At 43.4% G+C, this 24,770-nt stretch overlaps 1 protein-coding gene across 2 annotated transcripts in view; it reads left to right on the forward strand.

Moving 5' to 3' along the window:
* The first annotated feature begins 13,903 nt into the window (after positions 1–13,903).
* Positions 13,904–24,770, forward strand: part of SERPINI2 (serpin family I member 2) — a 100,373-nt gene continuing 89,506 nt past the window's right edge. Inside the window, exons 1-3 of one of the 2 annotated variants that reach the window (XM_085635183.1) lie at positions 13,904–14,019; positions 14,400–14,686; positions 21,870–22,100. In XM_085635183.1, coding sequence (XP_085491309.1) covers positions 14,422–14,686; positions 21,870–22,100 — 496 coding nt within the window. In that variant the 5' untranslated portion in view covers positions 13,904–14,019; positions 14,400–14,421. The remainder of the gene's footprint in view (positions 14,020–14,399; positions 14,687–21,869; positions 22,101–24,770) is intronic. The other variant, XM_085635184.1, reaches the window with a different exon arrangement.

The raw sequence follows: 24,770 nt of genomic DNA on the forward strand, positions 1-24,770 counted from the left end.
TCTGCATTTTGTATACATAATTTGCTTACTTTTCATCCTGTATCTTACCCTGTGATCTGCTGTCACTCCAAGACAGATCTCAAATTGTGATTTAATTTGAACTCGATTTATGTCTTCTTATCTGCTTCCTAAGGCATATGCTTTGTAAATAATGACTGTTGTGTTTATTACATTTCGATCCACTCATGCTTCTCTACGCAAGGGTTAAATTGACTACGCATGATCCTATGCCCATTAGCACTTGATCTGTCAACCCTGTTGTTGAACACATGTACTGGCAGCCCACAGCCGTTAACGCGCACTTGATTTCAGCTGACCCGCCTCACTGATGTTACTGTGGTTGCCACGCAACCCCACTCGTACACCACTCTGCTGACTTCGATTAGCGATAGACTCGCTTATGATCCGTAGCAATTGCAAAACGCTCATTTCGAACCACTGTTGCAATTGCTCATGATACGATCCATTCTGTCTCTACACTATCATACAGATTGACAGTTTTGTCATTCTTCCTGGGCATAGCACACACCGCGCCCATTGGGCCGCCTCTCCCGGAGATGGCCTCGTTTGCCAGACCACGCCCCCATAACACATGATCGTCCTCAGGAAAGTGGGACGTTTTTCTGATTCAGCTGGAGTGCAGCGCTCCTCGCGCACCATTGGTCGGAATTCCAAGACGCACCGTTGGTTGCTATGCAACGCCCCCTACGCGTCACCATGTTGACGTCAGACGGGACAGCGCGGCTCTCCTTCATGTAGCGGCCTGCCTGTCATTCGCAGCTTCTCCCGACTCTGACAGGAGCAGCTGCAGCGTGAATCGTTACCGCTCTCATTCCCAAGTAAGACTTCGTCCCTGTAATAGGTGCCCACGGTCCCGCCCGGCTATGAACCATTCTGATTCATCAATTATCCTTTCAGAATCAAATAGAAGACGGCTCCGACGCGATTTTTCACCGGATTCGTCCTCACTCATTTGATTTAAGCCCCCTAAGGTGAGCGGTTAAAACTAACATTTAAATTCTGTTTTTTCCCCTCCCCACATGGTCGATTATCTAGCGATAATTCTTGAACTGGTCCTTTTTGACCGCCTTTTCAACCACTTATGCACATGTTTGAATTACATGTCCTCTGTAACCGGCCAACTTACAGGCCACTACCCTTAATTCTCATTGTTCAAATACATTGTCTCTTTGCCTCACGACGATACAGGCCTAGACCTTATGTTGTTCAGTTATAGCACCACGTACTTTGCCTTACAGAGACCACATTTGATGAGGAGCTCTGCGCCTTTGAACAATTCCTTACCAGGCCCTCCTAGACCGCTGGCTAGGTGAGTGGTGTCCCGTATTTTTCGGGATCACATAACCACACGATAATAACACATATCTGACACACGCTTTACTTGCTCTTGCAGGTTACCTATCTGTATCTTAATGTCCTGATGAAGACCCTGCGTGACGATTCAAAGTCGCACTTTTTGGGTTGAAACGTCGACGGAAAATGCTAGGACCAGTGCGAGACCTGCTTTTCATATAATTTCTGATTTATCCATGAAACAGTGTCATTGTTTGCCCTCGATACTGGCCCTTCCCTCACATACTGTACATATAACAAAGTTCTGCATTTGTTCACTGTATATATTATGCACAATTTGGTCACCTATGTCACTCTGTCACAAATTCACTGACTCACTTTACAGTTTATCAGCTTGGTAATCCTGCATTTCCAATGTCATTTGTGCTCTGCTATATAAATGATGTAATTTATATATAAAAATGACATTATATTCTTCAAAACAAGCCTGATCTTTGATTTATATTCTAAGATTGTGTGGTCAACTTGATTGATTTCCCTTTTATCCTTGACTCGTCCTTTTTGACAAAGCAATTGTTTTACCTATACCCGACAGAACCACTGTTTTCTTATAACTATTATGTACTAGGGCCTTACAGAGGAGGTCATGCTAATCACAGGGGTATCCCAGCGCATAGTGTTCCCTAGTGTATGTAGGTGTTTTTACTGTATTCTAAGTGTCTTTTAGCATAGTACTGGCTCTAGGCCTGGTTAGTCTGAGTCAGTTACCACCAGTACCTGTCTGAAAAAGATGTGGGCACAGGATGATTTTGCAACAAGGCCTCTTTCTGCTCCTCTGTTGGTTCTTTCTGCACATGGCCTGCTTCTTCCTGCACTTTTCTTCATCCTCGTGGACTTCTGTTGCTTCTTACTGCATTTCTTTTGCTTCTTTCTGTGCATTTTTTCTTCTTTCTTCACATGTCCTACCTCTGTAGGCATTGTTAGAAACTAGCATTTAAAAAACCTTTGAAATTCACTTAAAAAACCATAGGTTTCAGGCACTTTATAGTTAGAAATTAGCATTTTAAAAACCTTAGAAATTCACTGGAAAAACTATAGGTTTTAGGGAAAGATATAGTTAGTTGGACATTTCACTCGTATAAAACCATAGAAAGTCCCCCGTTATAGTTAGTTCAGATAACTATAATTCGTGCCCCTGCAATGCACTGTTGATGACATATAACATCACTCATGACATAGTCAGAGACATCACTGATGACATCATCCAGTGACTGTGTGATTCTGTAAAGTTTAAATATGTTTAATATATATAGGGAAAGGCGTATTGAAGAATGAGTGGGTGTATAAGTGTCTGAATGGATGATTTAGTAGGTGCGTGACTGACTCTATAAGTGAGTGATTAAACTTATCTTACTGAATGCATGGGTTAGTGAGTAAACTGTGTGAATGTCTGTATCCGTCTGTCTGTTGGTGTGTAAGTGGCTGCATGGGTTTGCGAATAGCTACATGAGTCTCCATATGGGTTATTGATTGGTTGTCAGAGTATCTGTATGGGTGCCTGAGTGTTTACATGGGTGGAGGGTGTGTGACTCTGTACATAGATGTGTGAGTGGGTGATTCACTGGGTGCATGGTTTCAAGAGTGCATCTGTGATGGACTGTATGGGTGGGTGAGTGTGTGTATGGGTGTGTTAGTGAGTGAATGTATATCTCAGTTGTATATGTGTGGGTAACTACATATGTGAAAGGCAGTATATATGTGTGTTGGAGTAAATAAATGGCTATAAGTAAGAGTGTGTGATTGTGAGAGTGGCTGTATGGATGAGTCTGTGCTTGTGTCAGTGATAGTATAAGAGTGTGAGTATGTGCTAGTATTTGTATGAGTAAGTGAGCTGGTGTGTGTATAACTGTATAGGTGAGTAAATGGTAGTGTGATTAATTATTTGCGTGACTGACTAGGTGTCTATGGATGAGTGGTGGAGTGTGAGTTTCTATAAAGGTGTATGAGTGCATATGATAGTCCTGTACTGAGTGACCATAAGTATGAGTGACTGTATGAGTGAGTGAGTGGATGTGTGTGTGTAAACCTAAGAATCAGTGAGTGTGTATGTAGTTATTGCTGTTGGAGTGTCTATGGTTTTGAGAATGGCAGTCTGTAATTTATAGTGGGTGTATCCGAGGTTATATTAGGCTGTAAGAAGATGCATCAAATTATCACATGGATGATGTCATCAGTGATGTCATCAGTGATGTCATTTGAGATGTCATCAGTGATGTCATCAGTGATGTCACTGACCATGTCATGAGTGATGTAATTTGTGACATCATCAGCAGTGCATTTCGGGGGCGCGAGTTATAGTTAGCTGAACTAACTACAACGGGGGAATTTCTATGGGTTTATATGAGTGAAATGTCCAACTAACTATAACTTTCCAAAAAAAGTAAATAGGCTCAGGGGGAGTGCAGAGCAGCTGTGAGGCAATGTAATACACATTGATGCCGCTCATTAGCCACAAGCAATACATGTCAAACATGAATCCCAAAGTCGCACACATCACACACCACTAAACTAATAAGCTTGCCAACACACAATGCAGAACCACCAAGTGACACATATGTCTCTCCCCTGTCACAGGTGATCAAGGATATGCACTCTGCCCGTGGATGATGACACCCCTCCGAGACATGAACACTCAGGTCCAGAGGGAGTACAATGCAGTCCACAAACGCACCAGGGGCATTGTGGAGCACTCATTTGGCGTGTTAAAGTCACGTTTCAGGTGCCTGGACATCACAGGTGGAAGACTCCTGTACAGCCCGGAAATAGTGTGCAAGATGATCATTGCATGCCTCATGGATCCAAGTGCCAGATGCACCGGACGATGATGATGAAGATGAGGCAGGTGGACCACACCCCAATGCAGCTGTAGCAGGAATAGCCCGAAGGAACACAATCCTTAACAATTTCTTCACATGAGCACGTCACATTGTGACTGTCCTTAGCAATCATGGTACAGGACAAAATGACTACAGGCACAGCATGTGCAAATAAATTAATTCCAACACACATTCCCTGTGTGCATGTCACTCCTCTGCATAAACACATCACTCTGATAAGTGTAAGTGCAACATTTAGTGCTAACAATCTCACAAATGGCAATTAGATGGTGGGTGTGTCGCCTCTGTACAGAGAGGCTGTTTAGGTTGCCACGTATTCAAAATGCCATTTCAGGGTGTCAAAGATAGTACGTAATCCCACTCAGCCGCCTATCACATGTGTCCAAATTCAGGACATAAAGGCTGTCATTTGTGACCAAGAAAAGACAACATTTGGGGTCAAATATGTAGCACCATGATGGAGAGAGTTGCACCCTGTGACTCAAGTCCCACAACATTAGCAACATGGACGTGAGGGGTAATCACTGCCCCTACATTCATCCACACTTTCATACTTGATTGATCATAGACATGACACATCTGTGGGAGTCAGAATGTTTTATTCACATTCGGTGGAGTGTTGAAGCTGGAGCAAGACAGGGCCATGCAAACCCGTCTTTACATTGTTGCCCCGTGGACGGTCAGCCAGAGTCCTTCAGGGATTGACAATTTCATCGGTAGAGGAAGAGTTCAGTTCGCAGTCTGATTGCTGTGTTATTGGTAACCAAACAGAATATGGAAGTCCAAGTCGAGGTCCAAGGTGAGTGTTGCAGAGTTTATTGGGGGACAGTGGAAGGTGATGATGCAGAGGGCAGAACCAAGCAGAAACAGGCCATATGGCGGAGATGAATGTTACCGCTTCCTTCTTACCACTAAGGCAGAATCATCCACATCTTCGTCCTCTGATGTCTCATGTGCCTCATATGTGGGTGGTGGGATTTTGTCTGCAGTACTGTGTGCCACTGACACATCAGGGGTCGGAGGTGGAATGTCTGCCGCACTGTGTGGCACTGACACATCAGGGGCCGGAGGTGGAATGTCTTCCGCACTGTGTGGCAGTGACACATCAGGGGCCAGAGGTAGATTGTCTGCCGCACTGTGAGGCACTGACACTTCAGGGGGCGGAGATGTTGGTGGAGTAGTAGCAACAGCATTCATCCGCACCAGGCCTTGTGGCAGAAATTCCACGATGAGGGTCTGCAGGGCATGGAAGATCCCAGCTACATCTCGCTGGAGTGCAGCCGTGGCAGTCATTCTTTCCGCCTACATCTGCTCCATGTTCTCCATGATCCTCAGCATGTGTCCCAACTCCCGGCACATCGCTGGAGCCCCTCTAACTAGACAGTTGTTCTTGTCTCAGAGTCAGGACTACAGTGATGTAAGCCATGGATTGTTGAAGAACATGGAGTGGACTGTGGGTGTCCGTTAGGGACTGTAAGAGGTCCCTGATGGGACTTAGACCCCAACGTATGGCATCTAGTTTGCCTGCCATGAGGTCAAACCCCACCCACACCTGATCAGCCATCTTCTCCTGGCACCCTAACACACGGCGTTGGAATGCTATGTGTTGTTCGTGGGGGTCCTGGGAGACAGCCGTGGTGGTGGTGGGTGCTTCCTGCTGTGTGGTCTGTGCAGGGTGTGGGGTCTCCTCGATGCAGCTGGGCTGCCCTGCTCCTGGGTGTGGGGTGCTGAGGGTGTCCATGAGCTGTTGGAGGGCATCAGGGTCGATGGTGAGGAGGTCCTCTTCTTCATCAGTGAAGAGATGTTCGGTCTGCTCTGCAGGAGGTGTTGATTCTCCCTCTGCAATGTGAAGGGGAGATACAGTTCAACATTGTGTTCACATGTATGTTGACGCATTGTACAAGTTTACATACAGACTGCATGACAATGTACATTGTGACTGTTTGGGAGGAGCTGCCTATTTGATGCAGAACAGTGGACATTTCGATAACATCACGGATGTGTGTTTGTACATTATCATCTCACATTTCCCTGCTATTTACTTATTTATTTATTTATTTATTAATTTTATAAAGCGCGACAGCTACCCAAAAGGGTTTCCCGGCGCTAGAAGACGAGGGCACTAAACAGACACCAGAGGAATTATTGGTCGAAAAGCCAGTGAGTTCCATAGTCGCGGTCCCAAGTTAGCAAAGGCGGCACCTCCTTTTTTAGAAAACCTGTACCTGGGTACAGTGAATAGATGCTGAGAGGAGGAGCGAAGGGAACGTGAGGGAGTATAGTGTTTGACAAGAGACTGAAGGTACGCCGGAGCGACCCCAGTTCTGATCCTGTGCATGAAGCTCAAAGCCTTAAACTTCACGCGGCTCTCAACTCTGAGCCAGTGGAGTTCCCGAAGTCGAGGGGTGATGTGGTCGGATCTCCGACAGCCACAGAGGAGGCGGGCGGCTGCATTTTGCACGAGTTGGAGTCTACGGGTGACTGCCCTGGAAGCCCCCAGGTAGAGAATGTTACCATAATCCAACCTCGAGGTCACCAGGGCATTCACTGCGGACTTCTGCACGTCCTTGGGTAACATCCAGAAAATTTTCCGGAGCCATCTCAGGATGGTAAAGCAGGTAGCCGCAACTTTGTTTGCTTGATGTTTCATGGACAAGGTGTTATCAATCGTAACACCTAAATTCCGTACTTGCTCTGAGGGAGTGGGGAGAGGGCCCATCACAGCTGGCCAGTGCCTAGGGTTCCAGAGTTCTGGTTTGTTGCCAAGCACCAGAACCTCAGTCTTGGCTCCGTTAAGTCTGAGTAGGTTAAGGCACATCCAATCAGATATCTCACTGAGACCTGTCTGTAAGGGAGAAGGCAGAGTTGGGTCTGCTTGGGAAAGGGAGAAAACAATTTGGGAATCATCAGCATAGGTGAAAAAATTTAAACCGGAACGTTGTGCAACAAGGGCTAAAGGGGCAACATAAAGGTTAAAAAGGAGGGGGCTAAGGATAGAACCTTGGGGAACCCCGTGAGGCGAAGGATACATTTTGGATTTCGAAGGATGTGAAGAAATTTGGAAGGTACGGTCCGAAAGGAAGGAAGTAAGCCATTTCAAGGCTTTCCCACCAATCCCCATAGTTGCGAGGGATCCGAGAAGTGTCTTATGTGACACAGTGTCGAATGCCGCACTGAGGTCCAGCAGTACTAGAGCCACTGTGTCACCACGGTCAAGCAAGCAACAAAGGTTTTCTGTGACTCCCAGAAGGGTGGTCTCCGTCGAGAAGCCGGAACGGAAACCGGATTGCGAAGTGTGTAGGAGATTATGAGTGGTCACAAAATGAGACAAGTGCTGGTGGATGTGCCTCTCCAAAATTTTAGAAAACACGGGTAATAAAGAAATGGGACGAAAATTGGAGTCGACCTTAGGATCTGCTGTGGGCTTTTTCAGCAAAGGAGTAACCATTGCGTGCTTCCAGCAGCTAGGAACAGTAGCCGTATTAATAGAATGATTAAGTAAGGTGCAAATAGTAGCCAGATGGGAGGTATCCAAGTGACGTAGCACTGAAACAGGTATGGGGTCACAGGGTGAGCCTGATTTAACTTTCCCCAGGAGGTCTCCAAGACTAAGTTGATGGAGGGGAGGCCAGCACTCAAGGAGAGCACTAGAAGAAGAAATCAAATCGGTAGGCTCTCCAGAACTGTCGGTGGGTTTACAGGCTCCATGTGCAGCGATGTCGCTATATATGTTATCGATCTTAGAGATAAAGAATTGTGCTAGTTCATCACATTTAGTGTTGGATAAGGGAGGGGGTTTGGCCGAAGTCTCTGAACCAGCAAGATTTTTAACTACGTTGAACAGGACTTTAGATTTGTTAACAGCTTCCGATATCATAGTGGATACATGGTTGGCTCTGGCTGAGACACAAGCTTTATGATACAGTTTCAACTCTTTTTTGTAGATAAGGCCCGCAGCTGGACAATACTCCCTTCTCCAGATTCGTTCTAGCTTTTTACAGCGAGACCTGTCAGATTTTAAAGACACGTTGTACCAAGGAGCGGGAGTTTTGTGAGGTTTAGTTTCCTTAGCAGTGGCCGGGGGGCAAAAGTCAATGGCTTCCAGGAGCCATGAATTGACAGCGCAAGCAGTCATTTCGATGTCCAAGGAATTCGGCATATCTTTAATGGGATGGTCAATAAGAAAGGAGTTGAGGGCAGCAATGTCCAGCTTGGCCCAGTCTCTTTTGCTAGCTCTCATTGGGGTACTAGGAGGTGTGGCTTTACTTACGGACAAGGCACATCTGATCAAAAAGTGGTCAGACCAATGAATGGGCAAGGCCGGAGAACATAGCAATTGGGAAATGTTTGAAAAAATGGGGTCGAGAAAATGACCACAGCGATGAGTGGGGCCTTGGTTTTGGAGGATCAGATTCATAGCCTCTAGGTCAGCAATAAGATTACTGCTGGTGCTGTTCCTAGTATCCTCTAGATGGATATTGAGGTCACCAATTAGCATAAAATTGCTAGATGTGACAAGGACTGAGGCAATATAATCTGAGAGTAAGGCCGTCCAGGCATTCACGGGGTCTGGTTGACGATAAACCAGGAGTCCACTAAGGGTAAATTTGGGGTGAAGTGCAAGTTTAAAAAACGCAGATTCACTATTGCTGATCTTGACGGGGTCAAATTGACATTGAAAAACATTGTTAAAAATTATTGCGATCCCCCCCCGATCCTTTTAGGTCGGTCGTACCTGACTATAGCATAGCCAGTGGGCAATGCCTCCGCAACATCTGGGCCTGAGCTCTCATGGAGCCAAGTCTCCGTGAGAAACAATGCATCTGGTATGCTATGCCGAATGTGATTGGCCAGTTTCTACACACAAGCGGCACCAGTGGTGTCCTCTGTTCTGTTGTGAACGTGTCGCAGTTTCTACCACATTGTTGTCAATGTTGATGTGCTCTGAATGTTATGTGTGTGTGCTGCATTTTGGGAGAGTTGCCCCTGCAGCTCCGATTTTGCTGACCCTTATCCCTTTCAGGTGGTGTGCCTTTGACTTCTGTGCTTATACAGTGCTGAGATGCTGCACACTTGGGTAAATTGAGCTCTTGGTGGGAGTTGGGACTCTGGGGCATGGTTTGTCTGCAGATGTGTTGTTGACGTCAGGGGGTGTTTGTGCACGTGGATGTGTCAGAGTGTGACCTGCTCCTTTACGGATGAGGTCCACACTCACCCACCTCAGTGTTGTGACGTGCAACATGTCATGATATATTGACTGCAGCCATGCTATTCGTCATGCAGTGTCACTTGCATTGTCAGTGTGACTCACAGACACGCCGCTTTGGTGGGTTTGGCACATGTGCATGGGTTGGTTGTGAGATTGGTGATGTGTGGGAAGGCCCCCCTCTGGGCACGTAGTTGAGGGGGGCCTAGTTGCTCTTTCTAGGTGTGCTGCAGTGTGCCAAGGGAATCGGGGACATGATCCAGAGTCGTTGTGGGTGTCCACTGTGTTATACTTAATTGTGCAGGTGTGCCATTGTGCTCATCTCTCCAGTACCTGGTCGTTACTCACCCTGTTGCTGTTGTGTCAGGTCATGTTGAGCAGTGTCTGGTCCCCCAACTCCTGCCACCGTCTCCACACTGATGACTGTGGACACCATTTCCTCCATCTCATCCAGCTCCTCCTGTGGTGCTGGACTCCCACCTTCAGTCTGCTTGCTGGTTGTTGCCACGTTTCTGCTGGGTTTTGCATTTCACATCATTCCAGCGCCTCTTGACCTCTTCCATTGCCCTCCTCAGCACTCTGACTGCATTAACCTTGTCCACAATGGACTGCCATATTCCATTTTTGTTTTGCCAATGACACAGTGGAGGTGATGAACAGTTGTTAATGGTGTTCTATCATATTCGTTATCAGGATACTGTTTTCCTGTGGACTGAACCGCGTCTTCCTTTTCTTCTTCTCCTTGCCCTTCCCTGACCCCAAGGTCCCAGGCTGGTCCTCTCTGGGGCTTGTGGGTTTCTGGTTGTCCTCTGTACTTGCTCCGGCTACCTCCATTATGCTTTGCAGTTGTTTTGGTTTTGTTTGTGAGTTTTTCTCTGCTTTTATAGTGATTTTTCCCGCCTAATGTGTGTGAATTGCATGCCTGGCGCAGCTTGTCACTGATTTTTTTATCGCGGTTGGGCCCATCGCCACTTTTTTCACGTTTGGCTTGAGATTTTTATCGCTGTCCTGGTACTTTTATCGCGGATGTTTGATGCGTTATCTGAAAACTATTGCATGTTACCGCTGTGTTGAGAATACGACGTTAACAACGAGTTATTTTCCCGCGATAGACGGCAATATGAAAAATTGCGTTAACCTATTTTGGCGATGATTATCGCACGTTCTTGAGAAGATCTCCAATATCTCCAACTCCCAGAGAACCAGGAAGGAAAGACCACACTTGAAGTCAGTTGCTGATTTTGTTGATTATTTCACAAACAAACAGTCGGCATGGAAAGAATCGCCCAATGCGTTTCGGTGAACAAGACCTTGATTACGGGCTACATTGCATAGTCCATCGTTTGTGTTTATATACACAGCGGGTATATCTGCTATTTACAATTGAAAATGAAGGCAATGCCATGCAACCCTAAAATCAATAACAATTGAAACAAGTGATACACAATAGTTACAAGTAACCAACGCGATGATACAATGTTAACCATTTGACCTGTGCAATCTCGGTAAGGGCTGTTTCAAATGATTCTGCCATTGCAATGAATGATGGTACATGTAGTTTGAAAGAAATCTATATCCCATATAAGAAACTAAAATGAACTATTTGCAATTAGGGGCACTGGGGCCCATAGTCACATGGATACTTTTTCCACCTTGAATGCTTAAATTGATAATACAACAATATCAATCACGGGTGATAACAACACACCAAGAATCCAGGTAGCTATGGGCTCCGGTGCCCCTAACTGCAATTGGTTAATTTTAGCCCCTATATAGGATATAGGTTTGTTTCAAACAACATGTACCATCATGCATTGCAATGGTATAATCATTTGAAACAGCTCTTGTCGGGATTGCACAGGTCAAATGGTTAACATTCCATCATGGCGTGTGGTTCACTTCCAATGGCTGGGGGCAATTTATATGTACAATAAAACATGCATGTTATCCTTTTAGCAGATGGGAGTTTAGGGAACTGTTCAATTAGCACCAATTGCTGATGTTGAAATCACACATGAAATGGGAATTTCTTGAAACAGAAACAGTTTCAAAGAAAGCTCTAAATAATGTACTACTGAAAATGAATTTAAACAATGCTGCGTAATTTCAACTGCATTTTACATGCAATGGTGGAAGGTGAAATAAATCATTTAAGCAAACAAATTCAACTTTAATGAGTGAGTAAGTGAAACTTTTGCAGAGCGCCCAAATGTTTAGGCGTCTTGGAGCAATCAGTTACTGAAAGACGAGGCAGAATGCCTATTTCCATTATTGACTAGCCAAGCTGTTGGTAAACAGCCATGTCTTTGAAGACTTTCTAAAAAAAGAGTGGTTTGATTCTGATCTCAGTTCCAACTGCGTCAAGTTCCAGAGTTTGCAGGCAAAGAAGAGAAAACGTCTCCCTCCCCATCTTTCTTTTTTTTTTTCCGGACAGAGAGGTGTCTTGCAGAACTAGGGGGCATATCAGCAACAACCGGCGATAATTATCGCTAAGCGCACTTAGCGCTAGGATAATTATCGCCGGCTAGCGTGGATTGTTATCGCTGAGATAGCCATTCCATTGAGTAGTGGCCTGAAACTAACACCGTATTAAGAGAAGTCAAATGCTTTGAGATATAATTTGAGACAATATGTAATACATTAGGAGGGCAAGGGTCCGTAGGAGAACCTGATTTGGTAGCTTCTAATAACCTTCTACTCTATCTTTTTTAGTTAGGGGGGAAAAGTTCACAAGGGAATGCGTATCACTATTTTTCTCCGTCCAAGAGAAGCAGAAGTCGACCTTTAGATTTGCAGAAAAATCTTTGTACACATCATTGACTTTAGTCTGAAAGAATTCAGCCAAATCTGCACAAAATTGTTTGGTAGGTGTGAGGGTCTGCGAATTATTAAATTTAGATAACGTTCTCACGGTTTCAAAAAGCTAACTTGAAGAATCGTTGGCTCTGCTATTTTTATCTGAGTAGGACCTTGTTTTTTTAGATTAAATGACATAACTCTTTAATTACTTTACAGATTAGCGACATCTAACAGCTGGTCAGAAAGTATAAACACACAGGTTTAGATCTTGCTTTCAATAGCCCACTTTGAAAGTGACAACAATAGCTGGTCAATTCCATGCATGAAAAGCAACAGCAGGGGGTAAGGCAAGGATATTTTAAGAAGATAGAGGAGGGTAAATTTTGTTGGAGTTAAAAATTGTACCCGTATGGGGTAGTTTTTGCAAGCAACAAAAGAGTTGCACGATTTTCAGACAATTTGGAGCAAATTAGGAAATAGTATAAATGATGGGGGTAGGCTGAAGGACAGATATTTAAAAAAACTTCGCAAAAAAGATTGTTATTGATTATACATAGTATTTTTAGTTGTTTATATTAGGGGACGTTTTTTAAAAATATTTTTGGGGCAAATAATGTTGATAATTTTTATCCTTGTTACTTTTACTTACAGGTTTCTTTTGCTGGATGTCTCAGATTATTTTTTATTTTTGTCTTTGTTCACAATCATTAACTATATTTTAGTTGCTAGGCTGTTAGGCATGCTTTAGAAGCATCTTGTTATTGTCTTTTTCATCTTCACGAAAGAAGAAAGATGATAATAAAATATATAACTATAATAATAATTATTAAAATTAAATAAAAGCAAACCAAAAGCACACTGCGCTTAAACGTTAAAAATATATTAGAAAGAAGCTACTGCATAATTGCATTGAATTTTCATATTTAAATACAATAATTTTTTGTTGTTGCATATTTTAAGGTCAAATAACACTCCAAAAATGCCAGAATGGCCTTAAAAAAAACTTTCAAAAGTGAGCGGACACCAGTTTAAAGCCCAGTAATTGTCATGGAAGGGCGTCGAATCATAGCGGACTACACCTGAAATTATTATAAATTATTAATGCAGGTGTGGCATGTACATGCATGGTGACAGCGGTCACATAATTGTTCCCCTCACCAACCATTGCAACTAAATGAAATAATATGTTCTAGCATAACTGAGTTATTACCCCAGAGGCGTTAATGTTCTAATGCATTTATTTCCACTGGCCAGTGAGGCATACGGTAAGTCGAAGTATATCTAAACTCCTGATTGCGATAATGGGATTACCACATATTTCCTGATTTTTACTAGGGGTGTATCACAAGTTTGGGCATGGGGAACCTTTCAGCCCCTCCCCCCCACTCAACAGGACCCCACCCCCCATTCAGCCCAAGGTCAATTATTATCTGTGAGATATGGAAGACGAAGGGACCTTAGTTCAAATTCTGCAAAGCGACCCATCCTTCTCGGATACACCCCTTATTTTTACCAGCCAAATTCTTTATTAGTGGTCACTGTAACTGTGTGGCAAACGGAGCCATTGATTTTACTTTCCTTCAAGCCACTTGTCCTTAGAATTAATGATTGACTAATGAGTAATACATTCTATAGTTCAGAAATAGAAACACAGGCTTTATCAGCCAGCTGTGAAATACAAGTAAGACAGAATTTGCCCTTCCATTTTTTCAGTAACCTGGCCGTGCCGCGAGCTGTCTTTACTAAGCCTTTTAGCGGTGTGGGGTGCTGATACGAACAGTCAGTAGACACACTCCGCATCATGTAAGTACTACAAGCCCCTTCTGAGCTGAAACGATGCTGAAAAAGAGCCCGCCTAGCCCATACCTTTTTAACGCTGGAGAGCTATTCATTTTAAATAATGCAGGTTTATATTTAATTCATATTTCTGCTCTAGCTTAATTAAACATGACACTTGCCATCATTGTGCTGAATTCTAAATCGCAGAGCAGATCTCACAGCACAGGCATCGTGTGTAATATGTAACAGTGGAACAGTGCCCTCACATGCGTATTTCTACAGAATAATCCGTTTGTTGACACCAGGGTACCTTTTTACATTTTGTAGTACTTACTTACTTACTTATATTTTGTAACAGTTACTCTTTCTTTTGCATTTTGATTTCACTTCGTTTGATTCCCCAGAAGGCTGCAATAAATCGTTACAATGAGAAGCGCCATCTTTCACAGTTTTCTGTTGGCACTATTTGGCGGGATTGCATCGTCAGGCGCCATTTTGAGTTTCTGGAGTGACGGAACCACAGAGTTTGCTGTGGGTCTCTACAAGAGCATCTGCTCGTCGGATTCAGCGGATAACGTTATGTATTCCCCCCTCAGCGCGACACTGATTCTTGGAATGGTACAGTTGGGGGCAAAGGGGAAAACACAGAAGCAGTTAAGAGAAGCCTTAAAACTACAAGGAACGGAAGAAAGTGAGTTCATCTTCAACAAAATGACGCATTATGCTACCAACACATGTGATAACTATGAAATGGATGTAATTGTCAAAAGATAACTACTAATTTCGATTATGCCATGGCATATACTGATATAAAAATATTTTGGTGATGAAAGCAGAAAGAATTTTTAGGTCAACATACGAGCTAATTGGGGAAAGTGGCATGTGATGCTCATCAAACAAGCATTGGCATAGCCAACAGGTTTTGACTTGGCAAGCTGGCATGATGGTTATTTTTTATTTTGTTTATTGTAAGCACATCAAAGAAAATAAAAACTTGATGTTTATATGCTTGCAAAATCAAATATCAATTAGAAAAAATGTAACTATTGCACAGAATTTTATTACAACAGGCAGATCCGGCTTTCGGGCAGTGCGACTGGTGCGGTTGCACAGAGCACTGACCTGTGGAGGGGGCGCTGACCTCAAGGGTGGGGCGCTGTTTTTAGCAATAACTTATGATTGGAGAGATGAGCACTTTTGCCTGGTGTTAGTGAGAGAATCCTAAGAGGTGGTTATGGGGGCGCCAAAACTGATTGTCGCACTGGGCACCACCAGCGCTAAAGCCGGCCCTGACAACAGGATGGGTACGTCCTAACAGGCACCCACGCTCAGAATGAGTATTGAAACCCTTTGAAGGTCTGGCCTAGAAGCAGCTTTAACTGTTTTTCCAGCCTCAAGTACTGAAAACAATACATGAGTAAAAATACATACATACACACATAAACAGATGGGCTTTAGGTCAACACTCCTCACACAGCATTTTGCCTGTTCATATGCGCACTCCACATCTGACTAAAAATAAGTGTACTTAAGTGCTATTTCTGCTGATCCAATAATTTAATTCTGGTTACACTAATTGAAAACCAATAATACTTTTTCTTTACACCTATAAGGATAATATTTTTCTGTGAGAAGGATTACAACTAGAATGGGTTTCTATACCTGTTCTATGTACACAAGTCTGCTGGGCCAGCACCAATAAAGTTCCATTAAAATGGAATGCAATGATTGTTTTAAATTAAACATGTTTATTGAAAGAATATGTAACATTTATGTTGATGCATTGTTTATTTTCTCCTTTTTATTTTTATGGCAAGTGCTTTGAATTCGAAATAAAAAAAGATGTACCATTTCAACAGCTTTCCAAGTCCAGCCCTGTTTGCGAATAAATGTCAGTTTTAATGCACTTCAAGGGAAAATATGATGGTCAGAGGTGCAGTGAAAGGGTACTATGGGCTTTGAATGACTTTCCCCTGAACACATAGTTCAAATACACAAGGGTGACTAATAAAAATGATGAAAAAACAATATTGGCAATATAAAGTATTGATCCACCAACACATTCTTTTTATTTGGACATGCACATGACTTTAGTCTAAATGCCATCACTCACAGTGTAGGAGGGTCAGTGCCTGAAATGGGATGATCTATGATCCGTTCTCTGTGGGAAGAAACAAAATGTGAATGTCAGCTGAACAGACCTACGTGCGAAGAGGACAGACACAAAGCCCCTTTAAGTGTGTATGTGTATGTATTTTTGATTTATATATTTTTTAAGTCTTGTTTACATTCACACTTTTGTTTCTCCCACAGAGCATACAACAGAGGTAATAAGCCATCCCTCTTTAGCTACTGGCTGCCCTCACTGTAAGCGACTTACTTTGCTTTTGCACAATAGGCACGTCAGCCACAAAATAGACACTTTCAGTGCCAGGACTGGTAAAATAATGTGAGTGTTTTTTTCAAAACATTGAGGTGCAGATTTACAAGCCCCTTGCGCCGCTTTTACGTCGCCGTTGCGTCACTTTTGTGACGCAGCGGCGGCGCAAAACCAGCGCCATGCTGCGGGGTATTTACAACGTGACGCATCTGGGAGATGCCTCACGTTGTAAAGCCCTGCACCAGAAGTAGGCGCTCCTGTGCGGGGGGGGGGGGGCGTTCCGTCACAGGAACGTCTCCTAAAAGTCACTTTTGAGCCAATGCTGCGTCAAAACCCTGGGCCTGCTTGAAGCAGGCGTAAGGATTGACGCAGCATTGTACAGATAGGGCACCCCAGAGCCTTGCTGGAGCTGCGTCACGCATGCGACGCAACTCCAGCAATGCGCTGCCTTTATGGCACAGATGCGTCACGCATCTGTCCGTTTTTGCCCCATGGTGCGCCGCATTGTAAATGCGGTGCATCCACGGTGGCGGAGTTGTGACGCACAATAACTGGCGCATCCCTGCTGATATGCAGGGATGCGCCAGTTATTCTAAATCTGCCCCTCTGTTTTTGTTTATAACTTATAGAGACGATATATGATGCTGGGCAATGACAGTTTTCTCTATAGCAGCCTTGCTTACAACAGCCAGTAATAATCCCAAAGCAATTCTTTGCCTTAAGGCTTGTTGCTCACGTGCTTAAGGGGTGCATTATAGTATCATGTTAGAATGAAAGCTTTCTATTTATGAAGGAACTGGTTCAGTACATGGCATCTGCACGCTCAGTTGTTTAGTCTGGAAGTAGACCCATTGTCAGCTTTAACTACAGCAGCGTAGCAAGGGAGGTCGGGGTTGGTGGTCCGCCCTGTGGGGCACAACTTATGGGGGCGGTGGTCTCCCCCTTCCCCGCTCTTACCTGCGGCCATCGCATGGAGGCCGTCAAGGTAATCGCCAGCACCCCTCCTCCCCCGCTCTTACACAATGCCGTAGGGCGGCAAATGCAGGGGCCGCCATGCATGTGCGGCTATAGGTTAAGTTATTCCACTGCTCAACTATAAACATGAATTAAGTTTGTTTTCTGTGCACAAACGCCGCTGATCAATCCTCAGTGCTTATTTTTGTCATATTTTACCCAAATGTATTTGTTTATTCATTGCAACGGTCTTTCTTAATAAGAATAGAAACGTCACCTTTTAGCCCCCTACCACTGTGTTTTTGTGCGGCACTTCCCATCACAGGGCTTGTCTTTCTGTTTGCTCTGCATGATGGATGTGAGTCGATCCTGCAGACATGTACACATATTTCAGATAGATAGTGCCAAGTGGTGTGCATTAATATTAAAGTACATTTCAATATAAACACATTTAAGCCTTATAGTGGTATATGAGAAAGCGTTTTGTTGCCCTTTTCACTTAGCCACAAATGTTTCTTTTTTTCTCTATGTACACTGCATTTCACAGAAATGCAGAACACGTAAAACCAAGCCAGTGAACTGTGTGTAACACAACCTCGCACTATGGGCCAGATGTACGAAGGATTTTACCGACTAGGTAACTTGTAATCGAATTACATTTTGATTTTGCGAATATGTTATAGGAAGGAGGGTGTTTAGGGCATACCTGTCTAATACTGAATAGCACTAGTATGTCTGAATGTTTTGAGACCGGGAATGCGGCCGCAAACATTTGCAGTTACTACCAACTTCAAGTTGGTGGTACACCATTCGCAAACGGGAAGGGATCTCCAAGGGACCCCTTCCCCTTTGTCCCACGGACCACTGCCTACTCTTAAAAAACTAAAAGGTAGCTTTTCATTTTTATTTTTGAAATGCATCCAATTTTCCTTTAAGGAAAACAAGCTGCATTACAAAAAAAAATATTGTATTATTTAAAAAGCAATCACAGACATGGTGGTCTGCTGACTCCAGAAGGCCACCATCTCTGTGATTGTAGCCATTGACAATGGGTTGCAAATTATGTCCTGCCTCATGAATATTGATGAGGCAGGTCCATTTGCAACCCTCTGGAATCGCTAACAGTGTATATCGCAGTTTGCGATTTCCTAATAATGAATTGCTAAAATTTGGTATTAGGAAATCGCAAACACGCAATTAAGTACATCTGGCCCTAAATATTTTATTAGAGTGTGAGCATAGAACTTAGTTACTTCCCATGTACAAGCAATTACCTCTTGATTAGCAAGAGGTAGAAATAGTAGATTGTGGTTACATTGCTTCAACTTGACATTTGAGGCATGCAGCTTACTGAAAATAGTCGCAACAAAAAAAAAATGCTTGGTTGCCAAGGCCAGACCTATTGGCTTTGCCAAAGCTTGTTTTATTGAGTTAGGTACAATACTCTTTATTGTGGCATCATGTCATAGAAGAGACGCACAAATAAATATATTAAAGAATACAAATCATTGTGGCCATATACAAATTCCAAAGAATATAGGAATAGGCATACAAGGTGAATAAATACATTAAAAAATAATTATTAAGATCAATAAAACACGATCGTTCTCCCTATCAATTCAATAAAGATAGAAATACAGTTTGAAGCAAAAAACCCTAGCGCTCAGAAGCCCTCTCATAAGCCAATCTGCTTTATATAGAAAGAATACCAGTGGTCTCCACGTGCTAATACATTCTGGGTATGTGTTGGAGTATCATGCCAGCTACCATTCACACATTGTTGGATTAATGTAAGGCACACTCAGCAGCTTTAACCAATCGTAATAAAACGTTTTTCCTCCTTATCCGCCACGTAGTAAATAAGTACCTTGAGGCTGCAAAGACAATATGTTTGCTGGTGTCCGATTATACAATTCTACAAGCCACTACATGCTGTGAGGTACCAAGATTCCTGCCGATAGGAATTAGCCATTTGGCCCTTGCCCTTTTGTACTCTGAGCAAAAAACAGCACGTGAGCCACTGTCTCTTTGATGTGGCCTCGGGATGGACAGGCCATCTCTGCTGACCTAGCAGGGCCCACCCATTTCGAGGTATTGGTGCAGAGTGGTAAGGACCCATGTCTAAACTGTAAATACAGTTTTCTAGCCAGGCTTGGTTCAGCTTCATCTAAAAATGGCCAGTATTGTAAAAATCCCTTCCCCAAAAAAGGAGATGGTCAGAGTGCCCAAGGCCTGGGTTGACAAGAGCATATGTAGTTTAGGATTCTTAAACCACCTTTTGAGCTCCAGTTTGCTGGTAATAAGCCAGTCCCCCCAGGGTCTTCCCAAAGGTTAGCCAGCCCCATACTCAGCAGTGACTCTCTTACATATTTGATCCAAGGAAGGTTACCAGCCCCTGGATGACTAAGTATCTCCTCTAGCCCACGGCGGTCGTGTAGCAATTCCAGAGTGGCCCAGAGTTTTCTCCAGTAAATTAATGGCCTGGCTGCAATTTTTTCTGAAATTGGCCTGAGCACCAGATCTAGCCTTAGCGGGATCAGAGGAGTGCTAACCGGAGGCACAGCGCTTGCCCCAGAAACTGATTCTCAACTATTTCCTATGGTTTTGTAATCTTGTGCCCCCATAGCTCGGCACCATGATGGGCTGCACCCTGTGCTTGATACGTCTAAATCTGCCCAAGCGGGGAAACTGGTTTATAGAAAGACCCCCAGTGAACCTTCAACAGCCCACCAACATGTTTCTCCAATGTAAGCCTTCGTTTAGAGATATGTTGGGCCCAGTCCAGTTTCTCATTGAGAGTAATATCAAGATATTCTATTAAATAGACCTGTTCGAACGGGGATCCGTTCAGGGTAGGTTTGGCAAATGTCATGGGACAGGGGTTGAAAACCATGTATTTGGTTTTGTTGACATTTATTGCCAACCCTCTCTGAACACAGAAGCTACTGAGTTCATCCGAAATCTACTGTATCCCCGTAGGCGACTTAGATAAAAGGAGTGTGTTGCCTGCGAACATTAGTGCTGGGACTTTCATGTTAGCTAGCCTGGGCGCATCATTATCACAAGAGTTTAGAGACGGGCAACCATATCATTAATATACAGGGTAAAGAGTGTCATGGCAATGACCCAGCCCTGCCTAACACCCCTGTTAGCTGGGAAGGGTTCTGTCACTTCTCCTTACCGTCCGCAGCAGACCTGGGAAAAGTTCTGTTCATGCAGTCTCTCAATAATTTGACAAGAGTACGCTAGGGCAACCATCTCTGCCAGCACATGTCACAACATATTTCTGGGGACCAGATCAAATGCAGATCTTAGATCTGCGAACACCGCGTAGAGTTTGGCGCTTTCAAGCACAATGGATGTCCAATATGTTAGCTGGAGCCTGAATACTTGATCAATCATAGATGTGCAATTACGAAAGGGGCACAGAACATCATTATCCTCTAGCCAATCTTGTAGTCTCGATAAGATGACTCTACCAAAGAGTTTCTGTGTGGTATCAATAAGACTAATGGGCCTATAATTATCTGCCACCAGTGGGGTTTTATTACATGAGACGGTTGTGACAATTAAACTTGTCCACGAGCCAGTGCTAAAAACACTTATTCATTCAATGTGGGTCACTGCTCAATCTTACCTGTGGGGCATCTGTTTGATGAGTGGACAGCTCACTGCAGGATTTTATCTTTTTGTGTTAGTTGTCATTGAAGGTGGGGACAAGGTAAAGTGTGAATTCTTGTTCTTATTCTATATACCTTAGGTTTTTACAAAACACTACACAAGTTCTCATGGGATGGGACTGCAGCAAGTTCTTTAGGCCAAAGGAGGAGGAAGCATGGTGGACCTGTGTTTTTCAGTATATGGTTTGTCTTTTTGAGGAAGAGGTTCGAAGTACACTATTATATTTGCCTGGATGTTGGAGCATCATGCAAGGGGTCACTTAACATGTTAGTGCATTTATCAGTCAAGAGGCCACTGTGGGGTCTGTATGTCAAAGCAAGTATGAGAGGCCGTAGGCACAGTAAAGTTTTTAATAATGTGGAACACTGAACAGTGGGTAGCTGGCATGAGACTTGAGTCAATGTGTGGTATTGGGGAGTTTCCGCCAACAACAGGATTACAAGAAATGAGAAAACACCACAATCCGGATGTCTCTTCTTGGGACATTTTAACTGAGGAAAAACAGCCATTTTCTGAGGCGAGAAAGTGGCTGAAAATGGGTACTAATCAGGTGCAGTATTACCGATTGTCCTGGTTATTTCACATTTCTGACTGTTCACCTGTGAGGGCTAAGGAACTGGACATCCTAGAATGACCAGCTCCCCCAATATCAGTAACTGCACATGCAAAATGACCACATCAGAAATTCAACATTAAGGAACACCTAATAGTCTAATTATATCAAGGGATCATTAATCTGCAATGTGTTTTTTACGAACAATCTTTTTTTCTGCCTAAACAGTGGGTAGAGCATGTTCATGACAAATACACTGGTTCAACGTCGGTTTCATGGAAATGACAATGTGTGCATTTCGTTTAGGTGAAGAATTATCAGGCTTCAGAACGCTCTTCTCAGCCTTCTCTGACAAAAATAAAGAATTCGCGTTTACTCTTGCAAGTGCCCTCTACTTTCAAGACGGATTTACTGTGAAAGAGGAATATCTCCATAGCAACAAGGATTTTTTTCAAAGCGACATAAAGCTGGTGAATTTCCAAGATGCAAAGACTGCCGCAGAGGCAATAAATGCATGGGTGGAAAGCAAAACACAGGGTAAGCAGAGCATTTTTATTGAGTAAATATCCTATTAGTAGTTTCTTGATGTAATAATGTATTAAGGGGCATTATCTGAACTTCTAACGTGTTATTTGCAATACATTTGATCAGATACCAATAGACACAACATGCCAATTAAAGCTGTAGGAGAGAAGAGGCATAATTCTAAAAATTGCATATTTCTGGGATTTTTACTAGCACCTGTGCTTATAAAATGTTATTTTTAAAACGTACACAACGTCCAAGTGGAAAAGAGAGTGTGCCAAGCTGTATAACCCTGATCCTTTGCCCTACAATAAAGCAAAACAAAAAAAAATCAATACCCAGAGCCTTGGAAGACACATGCATTATTTCTCACCCAGAGTAAATGATTAACACACCACAGTCATGAGTTCATGTTGAGCTTCTGGAATATAAAAGATATATCACTAAACAAAGTTCTGTTCGTAGTTTGAGGTTCTTTGGTTTCAGAGGAGATAAACCATAGGAAGATAAAACTCTTGTGGCGTCAAGCTGAGCCCTGCGGTAATCCAGAATCGGATGCAAAGATGTGGTTGCAATTGCAAATTAATGCAGTAATACCACACTTTGCCACCCTGCACAAAGTCACAGTGCAAAAGCTGGTGGAATTTCTGCAGGGAAAAAAACTGGCACCTCAGGTTTTGCAGCTCCAAACAGAGCAAAGCATTCAGTATTATCCCATTGTTCCACATTCAGAGACACCACGCCAGGGGCGTAACACAGGCCCCCGCATCCCCCGCAGTGCGGGGGGCCCCCAGAGCTGCAGGGGGGCCCTCAGCACTGTACTCACACTGGAGAGCTCCAAATTGAATCCAGAGCTGGGGCCCCTCGGTGTAACTTGCAGGGGGGCCCCTTCAACTTTCGTTACGCCACTGCACCACGCGCGCCTTGCAGGGAGGCAATACTGAAAATGGTAAACATCATATGCAGGATCACTAATTAGAAGGAATGTGACCTCTTAAAATAACTCAGAATGAAGGGGCATATTATCAAGAAAGGGCGTTAAAATTATCGCCGCTTTAGCGGCAGAAAACTGCCGCTAAAGCGGCGATAATGTGCTTGATAATATGCCCTGGAGAATTCCCACAGAAGCCCATGTTCTGGTGTCAACATGGGCTTCTATTGGAATTCTCTGCAACATATTATCAAGCCCAATATCGCCGCTGCAGTTTTCTGCCGCTAAAACAGCGATAATTTTAACGCTGTGCTTGATAATATGCCCCTAAGTCCTCTAAGGGTGAACAAATCAATATTACACATTACAAAGGGGCGCCTTGTCGCCCCGCCAATCGCACTGCTGCGTAACGCCTCCTTGGCAAAACTTTATATGAGGTAATCCATTGTTTAACAATTCTTAGACAATTTTTAAACATGACTTTTACTCAAATGTTTTTCCTTTGTTTAACTAAGTCCACACACCGGATGTGTATGCCATTTCCCAAGCTTCTAATGTTCAAACTGGGTCCATACAGACTTCTTGAAAGAACACGAATAGAGCATTCTTCATAAAAGGCAGCGTTTATTCGATAAAAATACCCAATGCATTTCGGGCATGATTGCCCTTCTTCAGGGGTCACTGTAAATAATCATGAACACATTATCACAAATACTGTATAACATGATATCCACACTTTTTCTAAACAAACTGTTTTTTCGTCGGTATATGTGGTATTCCACTGTCTTTACCTTGAGCCCTTATGAGGTTTGTACGATTATTTAGATATGCCTTTGTATTATACCCGTTGAAAAATAGTCAGCCCAGGTACATAGGTTCCTCATTACTTCTATCCTAAGGCTTGTCAAAAGATCTGTGCTATTACACTGATGCGCTAACCTTTACTCCATATTAATCATACATTCCGATTTCACCCTTCACAAAAGCATCAACCCAAGTACTTGTATTCCCGTTTCGATTCTATCCTAGTACCCTTCAAGTATCTTTATTTTTCGCCCATCGATTAATCTTTAATCATGCCTCTCTACGTGGTGTTCTAAACTAATGGTTCTTCACGTACCTGCCGTGCAACGTTTAAAAACAACTCCTGCTTTGACGTTTCTTAAATCCTGGCCTAAGGCTCGACTCGTTTCTCCTTCTTTATGTATAACTTTTGGCCCCTCCCTCTTATCACCTAATTGGCTCACTACATATGAATTTCCCGCCGTTGGGTATTTTTATCGAATAAACGCTGCCTTTTATGAAGAATGCTCTATTCGTGTTCTTTCAAGAAGTCTGTATGGACACAGTTTGAACATTAGAAGCTTGGGAAATGGCATACACATCCGGTGTGTGGACTTAGTTAAACAAAGGAAAAACATTTGAGTAAAAGTCATGTTTAAAAATTGTCCAAGAATTGTTAAACAATGGATTACCTCATATAAAGTTTTGCCAAGGAGGCGTTACGCAGCAGTGCGATTGGCGGGGCGACAAGGCGCCCCTTTGTAATGTGTTTTATATTCAGTGCCAGTTGGGTAGGGCACTTAACCAAGTCTGCACGCAATAATGGAACACGTTTACAAATCGGAAAACGGAGAATTGAAACACGAGGAGTGCATCCCGTCTTTATGATTGATGTTTGAACAAATCAATAGCCACTCAGCATTAAATCCATAAATTTTGGTTGATAAGCCGTGTCCCGGGCTGGGGGT

Source organism: Triturus cristatus, chromosome 11, assembly GCF_964204655.1.
Source record: "Triturus cristatus chromosome 11, aTriCri1.1, whole genome shotgun sequence".
In the NCBI taxonomy this organism is placed as follows: Eukaryota; Metazoa; Chordata; class Amphibia; order Caudata; family Salamandridae; genus Triturus; species Triturus cristatus.